Consider the following 10,378-nt stretch of genomic DNA (forward strand, 5'->3'; position numbering starts at 1 on the left):
ATTAGTAACATGATCTGACTCTGTATGGTGGCATTAACAAGGGGGTGAGACAGTCCAAAAGAGCAAAACCAAATTCTGCCAATAAATTTAAAACAAAAATAGTCAATTGAATGGGCCTTTACAGCTCTACACTATATAAATTCAAAATCTCTTCCCTCTTACTGGCAAGAAACGCAATCAACAATTTTATTATTAAAAATTTGTGGAATATTTATAAATGCATGATTTTATTTTCCAAATTAAACATAAAATTTGCACTGCTGAAGCAGAACATCCTTTTATGGTTTACAAGTGTGTATCTTAGTTTACTGAAACTTTAAAATGCAAGTTACATTTCAACATGAAATGGAACTATTTCCTAAAAATATATTTTTAACACAAACATGCAGTTGAAGAGTAGTTTACTATAGATCAACAACTCAAAGGAACATAAAAGAATAGAAATTCGAATGTTTCTTTTTGGCATTTACATTTTTGTCATTATTTCAAAACTGTTATAGCACTACTAAAAGTAGGCAACAAAGCAACATGTCAAACTTTTTTTCTTTCACTTTATAATGTAAGTATTGTAGCACTATGACAAAAAGTGAATTTAAGTATTATTATAATTTATATTCTTAAAAACATAATTATGGTCTAAATTTATCATGAAGCATATAGAGCTAAAAGGAAAATTTAAATCTACCCATTTCTATGTAAGGCTAAGAAAATAAATCTGAATAAAATTTATTAACCAGGAATGTGCATCAAATAAACAATTTTTATGGTTTTAACATTGCTGTGTATGTATGTGTATATATATATGTGTGTGTGTATATATATGTATACACATCTAGAGAGAGACAGAGAGGGAGACAATACTTTTGAGATTATCCTTCAAATAAATAGGAAAATATATATATATATTTTATTATTTTTTATTTATTTATTTTTTTGTGGTTTTGGCCGGGGCTGGGTTTGAACCCACCACCTCCGGCATATGGGGCCGGCATCCTACTCCTTGAGCCACAGGCACCGCCCAAAATATTTTTTCATCAAAAATGATACACAAGAAAAAATAAAGTGATAAAAATGCATTTTAGGGGGCAGCGCCTATGGCTCAGTGAGTAGGGCGCCAGCCCCATATACCGAGGGTGGAGGGTTCAAACCCATCCTCAGCCAAACTGCAACCAAAAAATAGCTGGGCGTTGTGGCAGGCACCTGCGTTCCCAGCTGCTGGGGAGGCTGAGGCAAGAGAATTGCCTAAGCCCAAGAGATGGAGGTTGCTGCGAGCTGTGAGGTGTAGGGCACTCTATCAAGGACAACAGAGTGAGACTCCGTCTCTAAAAAAAAAAAAAAAAAAGAAAGAAAATGCATTTTAGGTTGATTCTAAGCGTTAAGATTTTTAAAAAGAAATTAAGACTACTCTGTTGCCCTGGGTAAAGTGCCACAGCATCATCATAGCTCACAGTAACCTCAATTTCTTGGGCTCAAGAGATCCTCTTGCCTCCCAAGTAGCTGGGATCACAGGTGACTGGCCCACTATGACCTGCTAGTTTTTCTATCTTTTGTAGAGGTGGGGTTTCGCTCTGGCTTAGGCTGGTCTTGAACGTCTGAGCCCAAGCAATCAACCTGCTTTGGCCTTCCAGAGTTGTGAGCCACTGGCCCACCCATACTTTTTTTAAAGTACATTAAGAAGGAGAATGCAGAAAATCAAGGGACACATATCAGCTTAAGGGTTCACTCCTATTTGCTATCAAATGGCATGTGCAGCTATTTCCTGTACCACTTCTGCCAGAATTGAGAGTATGTACCCATAGTTGATCTTCCACAGTCATAAAGTATGGGGCCATGATGATACCCAGTAATAGTTCCTACCATTTGGGGGGAGGGAGGTCACTATGGAGCAAGATACCCTTTCTATTTATAAAAACATATAAAGCAAGCAAGCATGATTCCTGAAATATGAAAACATGCATATATTATATGTCCTCACTTGATGTACATATGGGACATCTGTAGGAAAAGGCTCAAAACTTTAGCATATCTAGCTTTCTTTTTCAAAACATAGTCTCACTCGGTGAGACTATGCCATGCCATCATAGTTCACAGCAACCTCAAACTCCTGAGCCCACGTGATCCTCTTGCCTCAGCCTCCCAAGTAGCTGGGACCACAGGCACCTGCCACAATGCCCAGCTAGTTCTATAGATGGGTCTCACTCTTGCTCAGGCTGATCTTGAACTCTGGGCTTGCCAGAGTGGTAAGATTACAGGCATGAGCCACCATGCCTGACCACCCTATGTGTATCTTACTTGCTGCATGTTTCAGGTCCAACTGCCACATTTTAAGCATATCTTGCTTAAGAAAAACAGATCACAGTCATAGCCGCCTTCCCCTGAGTAGGAAATCTTGTGTGGCAGTTGTCAGAGGAGCCTCGAGGCCCAAACAGGAATATCTTAGGGTCATACATCATCTGAATTATCCATCTTATAACCAAGTTCTACTGAGCAATTTCTTTGCTGTTTTTCCATTTATGATCCAACCTTTTAACCCAAGTGAAACTAAAACATACACTGTTAAAATGATGATTTCAAATGAAGAGAGAAAATAAGAGAGCTGCAAAAAGTAACACAAAATTACAAGAACTTTTGTGGCAGTCAACACCACATTGATAAAAGGGAAAATATCAGAGCTATCAGGTTACAACATGTATTTTTACTTCTAAAGAATCAAAAAATTACCTTATACTCATTATTGCCCATATTATAGGTAAGAGGGCTTAAGGTCTTAGGTGAGCAACTACTCAACACTGAACACAAATAGTTATCTTCCCCTCCTGGCAAAGTGTAGGGGGAAAACTATTTTAGCAAACTTCACATTTATTAACTACTTTACAAAAATAACAAGCCACAGGCTACATAGGTGATCTAGAGGTAACGTTTAAATTAATCTCCCAGCATTTGAAATGTAATTGCATTACTCCTGTAACTCATGGCTCAAAAGCAAAAAAGGCATTGGGTTCAAGATGGATGCAACACCTTAATATCCAGAACGTTGTCACTGGGATTTGGAGCAGAACTTGGAAGATGATGACTCAATTTCTGATCCAAGGAATGCCAGTGATAAAGAGAATCTCTAGATTTGAGGTGAGATGATGGCTTTCTGGTTTTGGATGTAATTATTTACTGGGTTTTATTAATAAACATTTCTGTTTTGAGGAAGATCAATAATTATTTATATTAAATTATTTAACGATGATTCTCACTGACATAGTTTTTATAAGAGCTCATTCAAATACTTTGGCTGCTCTCTATTCAAATATTAAAATACTTTCTTTTACAGTATACAGAAGCCTAACTTGAAATTCTTTCACAAATTTAAAAACTTTTTTCCATTTTTCACTGAAATCTTTGTTTGTATGTGTTTATGTAGTAGAGCAACCTATAAAAGAATTTCATTCAAATTTATTTTATGGTTCACTTTTTAGATCTCCTAAATGCACTAAAAAGAAGGTATTACTGTATTAATTTAACTTTTTACATTAATATGCATGACATAGGACTTTACCTCCAGTAAATTTCCTGGTTTTGTTACCACCAATTTATCAGTTATCATTTAGAACACTATTTTTTGGTTAGTTATGTGACATTATATTCAAGGTTAGTGCATTATTACTGTACATCAGAACTTAGGACTTCCTTTCACACTGTAATATATTTATTTGAACAAAATAATAGTCTGAGTTAACACATTTATTACATGATAAAAAAGCACTTTTTATCCAAAAAATTCCTCCATAAAACTGCAATACATTGTGCATGTATATAGCATTATATTTTATATGCCAGCAAATATACTTTGAGAACGACATCACATTTAAATTGTTAATTTGCCCTTTCCTTTGATAGTTTGATATTCCTAAATTTGTTTTTGTTTTATAATTACATAAACACTGTAAGCTTAAGGCAGTGGTTCTCAACCTTCCTAATGCCTCAACCCTTTAATACAGTTCCTTATGTTGTGGTGACCCCCAACCACAAAATTATTTTTGTTGCTACTTCATAACTGTAATTTTTTTACTGTTATGAATTGTAATGTAAATATCTGATATGTATTTAGGCGACCCCTGTGAAAGGGTCATTCAACCCCCAAAGGGGTTACGACCCACAAGTTAAGAACCGCTGGCTTAAGGAGAGCTATACCTCATTTTATGTTTGTATATATGTAAGTAACAATAAAATTCAGGAAAAATTTATTGTGGTATATTAGAACTAGCTGATGGTTAAAGTTAGGAAATTTATCACATATCAGAAAGCTAAGAAATCTTTTTTTTTTTTTTTAAAAAAGATAGAATCTTGCTCTATCTCCTGGGCTAATAATACAGTGGTGTCATCACAGCTCACTGCAACATCAAACTCCTGGGCTCAAGCAATTCTCTTGCTTCAGCCTCCCAAGTAGCTGGGAATACAGGTGTATGCCATCATGTCTGGCTAATTTTTCTGCTTTTTCTAGGGACAGGTCTCACTCTTGATTAGGCTAGTCTCGAATGCCTGAGCTTCAAGCAATCTTCCTGGCTTGGCCTCCCAAAGTGCTGGAATTATAGGTGTGAGCCACCATGCCAGGCCATGAAATGAATTTTATTTACTTATTTAATTATTTTTTGAGACAGGGTCTTACTTTGCCACACTTGGTAGAGTGCTGTGGTGTCAGCTCACAGCAACCTCAAACTCTTGGGCTCAAGTGATTCTCTTGAGCCACCCAAGTAGCACTTCAAGTGCCCACTACAACACCCATTATTTTTAGAGATAGAGTCTCCCTCTTGCTTAGGCTGGTCTTAAATTCCTGAGCTCAAGCAATCCACCTGCCTTGGGCTTCCAGAGTGCCAGGATTATAGGCATGAGCCACCATGCCTGGCCCATGAAATGAATTTTAATAACAGTGAGGAATAAAAGGAAATTTGTTCAGATTAATTTTGGTATATAGTACTTAACGCTGTCAAACATCAGCACCTTGACAAAAACTATGAGAACTGAAAGACAGCTTGTGTAACTAAAGGTGCCAGTTTGGAGATTTAATAAAATCAGGATTTGAGAGAACATATCTAATTCTCTCATTTTAACAGAAAAAGATAGAGAAATATTAGCTGAACTAGGTAACCAGGTGTCCTGGACCACTAGTTGTCCTTTGCCACTGTTATTTATTCATTTGTTCATTTATTTATTTAGAGAGGTCTAGCTAAATTGCTAAAGCTGGAAGGCAGTGGCTGTTCACCAGCATTATAGCCTCAAACTCCTGGACTCAAGAATCCTCTCACCTCAGCCTGCTAAGTGGCTGGGACTACAGGTGTGGGTGACTGTGCTATTCTTACCATTGTGATTTTCACTTCTGGAAAATAGAATTCAAATCAGACACAAAAATATTTAACACTATTTCTGAAGCCATAAAGTTTATTATGGCCAACAGTCTCATTTTCCTTTTCTTTTCAAAATGCAAAATTGATACCCAAGAATAGAAAACAAAAAAAAAGGTGTACCCAGAAAAGGTGGTATGCATCAGTTTAATTAGAAACTACTTTGAAGGACATTATTTTCTCTATCGCCAAGTTTCTATGGCTGAACTTTGTAATAACATTTCCACAGAACATAAGATACATCATTTTTATATGTTATACAATGTTCTATTGTTATTCTAGCCTTTAGCTTGTGAAAAAACTATTGGGATATAAAATCTTAGCCCAAGTAAACAAGAAAATCAGTTACATTCTTTATGCAATTATTTTTTTAAAAGATACTTTGGCTTATATAAGACCTTTCTTAAACACTTGACTCATAAAAAATTAATACCATAAAAACTAGCTATTTCTTTTCTCCTATGACTACAAAACAATGCTTTGCCAAAGATCAGTTCATACTAATTCAAATACATTATTACAGCATACCTATTATCTTCATGATGTCAAAAATGAATAATCATTCTAATATTTTCAATTACTTCCATAATTTATTTAAAAGAAATTGTAAATGAACTATGCAGCAATCCAAAGCAACCAATAACCAGACAGAGTGTCACTCTGTCACCCAGGCAGAAGTACAGTGCAGTGGTACAATCATAGTTCACTGTAATCTAGAACGCTTAGGCTCATGATCCTCCTGCCTCAGCCTCCAGGATAGCTAGGTACTACCACACCCAGCTGATTTTTTAATTTTTTTGTAGAGATGGGATCTTGCTATGTTGTCCAGGATTGTCTTGAACTCCTGCATCAAACAATCCTCCTATTTCTGCCTCCTAAAGTGCTGGGATTACAGGCATCAGTATGTCCACCCATCTCATATTATTAAAAATAATATGTAGTAATAACAGCCTAATACACGCATTTGCACTTATTATCATCCAAATATATCAATTTCTTCAAGTTGATTTTTGGTATGTAAGAAACATAACAAAAATGCCTTTAAAAATAATCAAAGATTGCCAACAAGGCTTCAAAAATAAGTAAAAAATACAAGTTATATACAAAACATATACTATGACTATAACCAAATTCACAATTTCAATTTAAATGGCAGAGCTAAGGTTTCCTATGGCAAAATTATGTTAATTACTTTAAGTTAAACAGAAGTTCCTAATACTTACAGTTAAGTTATTCTACCATAATTCCATTAAAAGAATATTTCCAGGCATAGCTTTAAATTATATGTACCTATTGGCTTTTCTGTTGACTTTTGTATGTGATACACTGATCATTTTAAACCATAAAGAAAGTTAACAGTCCCTTAACTTATAACCACTTTGAAGTTTATTTTACAGCACTTTTATTGAGACACCATGGAACTACTGACCAGGACTGTTTACAAATGTAATGCTTGGCCTTTGAGACAATTAAAAATCTTTAAGTACTAAAATTTTACATCATGATTTGTTTAACTTAAGAAGTGTTATGATGGTGAAAATAAAAGAAAATCTAAAGCAAAAATATAATGATTTCCACAAAAACCATATATTCCTCCCTTATATAAAAGGGAGGGAGAGAAGAAAGGAAGGGGGGGTAAAGGAAGGGAGGCAAAAGAAAGGGAAAAAGGGGGGCGGCACCTGTGGCTCAAAGGAGTAGGGTACCGGCCCCATATGCCGGAGGTGGCGGGTTCAAACCCAGCCCCAGCCAAAAACTGCAAAAGAAAGGGAAAAAGGGATGAGAAGAAAAAGAAGTATAGGACAAGCAAGAAAAATACTCTTTTTCCCCCCAGTTTGCAAAAAAGAAGGGAAACTCTGAGGTCTCAGCAAATAATGTAATCAACTGAGTCAGTTTGTATTAAGGCATCTTCTTTACATATTATTGAATCCCATCATGCCTTTCATATTGCCAGCAGCACCCTGTTGAAACTGCCTCATCATTGACTGAAGGCCTGCCATACCACCTAGAGTGAAAGTAGAGTTAAAAACAGATTATTAAGAATGTCAACATTTATTACTTTTGCCTAATAAATACTTTAACTTCTGAAAAATACTGGGTTCTGATTACAATTTAGTCATCAGCCTTAAAGAACATACCAACTAAAAATTTATATTATCACCAGTATCCTTACCTGTAAAAGAGAATGAACCACCTACTTCATTGACTTATTATGATCTTAGAATAGGACCTGTCACATAGTCAATAAATCTATTATACTTTTTGGGGGGGGCAAGTCCAAAAGGGTATTACAGAAAAGAAAAAAAAATCAATGTTGGGGGGATTTCATTAGACTTACAGAAAGAATTCACCATTTATTAAACATCTGCTACATGCCTAGAATTTTTGCTAACTGCTTTCCTATGTATTAGCCCATTTAGCTAATTTCCTAATAAGATATCCTCTATGATTTTACAGAAGGGGAAAGTGAGCTTCAAGCAGTTCAAGGGATTTTTCAGAGGTTACTTAGTCAAAGTGGAATTAAGGTTCAAATCCTTATGTAATTTCAAAATCCTATCCTTAAAAATATCCAGGTTGTAAAAATAAGGCAAAAGGTTACTAGAACAAACATAAACAAAACATTAGTTTGCTCAAAAATCACGAGTAAATCACTTCATCATGCACGCATGCGCGCGCGCGCACACACACACACACACACACACACACATATCACAGGTGACAGCCGGAGTGAACAAAACCCCAGCTAATACAGCACTATTGTGACCATTAAACGTAGGATTCAGGAGACTGTTTCCTTCAAATCATACATCTTTATCTTTGTAATGTCACAACAGATGACTTATTAAAACTCAACAGATGACTTATTAAAACTCAGCCCTCACAAATTAAACTGTCTATTAACAAGTGGCAACAACTTGGTATTTACCCATGTGATGAAGAACTCTAGGATCCATCATTTTGGCCATTTGTTGATTCAGTTTTGCCATCTGCGACTGGCTGACATTCTTAGACATGTCACCACCTGAAAAAAGAAAAACATCTTAAATTTGCACAGGAAGTAATATAATTCAGGTATAATGCAAAGTTTGATCAACCAAATAACCACCAAAAAAAAAAAATCACATAATCGTAACACTCTAATACAATTACTACTATTTTTACATAGTCTGTTCTAATCTTCATCTCCATTACATTTTTTTTTTCTTTGAGACAGAATCTCACTCTGTCACCCTAGGTAGAGTGCTGTGGCATCATAGCTCACAAAAACCTCAAACTCTTGGGCTCAAGTGATCTCTTGCCTCAGCCTTCCGAGTAGCTGGGACTATAGGTGCCTGCCACAACACCCAGCTAATTTTTCAAGTTTTAGTAAAGATGGGGTCTCACTCTTGCTCAGGCTGATCTCCTGAACTCAAGCGATCTTCCTACCTTGGCCTTCCAGAGTGCTAGGATTATAGGCACAAGGTACCATGCCTAGCCTCCATACATATATATATTTTTTGGACAGACAGAGTCTCACTTTATTGTCCTTGGTAGAGTGCTATGGCATCACACAGCTCACAGCAACCTCCAACTCCTAGGCTTAGGAAATCTTCTTGCCTCAGCTTCCCAAGTAGCTGGGACTACAGGCACCTACCACAATGCCCAGCTACTTTTTTGTTGCAGTTTGGCTGGGGCCAGGTTTGAACCTGCCACCCTTAGTATATGGGGCCGAACCACAGGCACCGCCCTCCATTACATATTTTTGAAGAACAAATGAAATTCTACATAAAGAAACATTTCAAAGATTATCCTAAGGTGATGATTTTTGCTGGTATTTTTAATCACACCTATGAATAAGCAACTATTAGAACTATTAGCCCAGTAGTTCTTCACAGTAAGCTCTAACACCAATTGCTTAATAGTGATATAGGGGAGTGCTTAACAAAAAGCTAAGTTTATAGATGCGAATTACTAGGAAAGAGATTGGATGACTAGTAAATGTGAAAGAATGATTCTAAGAGAATTTGAAGATTTGTATATATCTAAGATGTTTTTAAAAAATAAACAAAAGGCTGGTGCAAGGTGGCTCATGCCTGTAATCCTGGCACTCTGGGAAGCCAAGGCAGGAAAATCAGTTGCACACTTGAGGTCAGGAAATCAAGACCAGCCTGAGCAAGACCAAGACCTTGTCTTTGCTAAAAATAGAAAAATTATCTGGGTGTCATGCCACATGCCTATAATCCTACATACTCGGGAGGCTGAGGCAGGAGGATCTCTTGAGCCAAGAAGTTTGAGGTTACACTGAGCTAGGCTGACGCCACTGCTCTCTACTAGGGATGACAGAGTGAGGCTCTTTTGAAAAAAAAAAAAAAAAAAAAAGAAACTGATACTGATACAGAAATGGATGACCAGCCTAACTGTCCAATATAGACATCACAGCTGGGCTTGGTAGTTCACACCTGTCTGTAATCTTTACACTCTGGGAGGCCAAGGAAGGAGGGTTGATTAAGCTCAGGAGTTAAGACCAACCAGAGCAAGAGCAAGACTCTGTCTCTATTAGGAAAAGAGAAAAAAAGAGGCATTACATTAAACAAAGATGTATGCATAACTGGAATAGTAGTAGTGGTTAAAAATTACGTTGTGAAGAATATTTGAAAACACAGAAAAATAGCTGTGAATAACAAGAGAAAACAGTTGTATCAACTAGAATTTGCAGTAAAAGCCAGTGGATTCCCTGGGGAGTAAAGGTAATCCCACCACCTCCGGCATATGGGGCCAACGCCCTATTCCTTTGAGCCACAGGCACTGCCCAAGTAATATAGTTTTTCTTATACTTCTTTATATTCTTTACATTTTCTATAATATATATAATATGTTCATAACAATAAAATCATTAAATTTGCTTTTTAAAAATATTAATGTTTATTACCTGAATCTGAAAACAGATAAAATTACAGGTCACATTATAAATGCTGAAAATATTTGGTTTTTTTTTTTTTTTTTTTTTTTTT

General features: G+C 36.2%; 1 protein-coding gene across 2 annotated transcripts in view; it reads right to left on the reverse strand.

Moving 5' to 3' along the window:
- Nucleotides 1-7,147: 7,147 nt before the first annotated feature.
- Nucleotides 7,148-10,378, reverse strand: part of SRP54 (signal recognition particle 54) — a 43,266-nt gene continuing 40,035 nt past the window's right edge. For both annotated transcript variants that reach the window (XM_012806455.2, XM_012806454.2), the window contains exons 15-16: nucleotides 8,314-8,409; nucleotides 7,148-7,392 (exon numbers count right to left, since the gene is read on the reverse strand). In XM_012806455.2, coding sequence (XP_012661909.1) covers nucleotides 7,301-7,392; nucleotides 8,314-8,409 — 188 coding nt within the window. In that variant the 3' untranslated portion in view covers nucleotides 7,148-7,300. The remainder of the gene's footprint in view (nucleotides 7,393-8,313; nucleotides 8,410-10,378) is intronic.

Source organism: Otolemur garnettii, unplaced genomic scaffold (genome assembly GCF_000181295.1).
Source record: "Otolemur garnettii isolate 467f Iridium unplaced genomic scaffold, OtoGar3 scaffold00052, whole genome shotgun sequence".
NCBI lineage: Eukaryota > Metazoa > Chordata > Mammalia > Primates > Galagidae > Otolemur > Otolemur garnettii.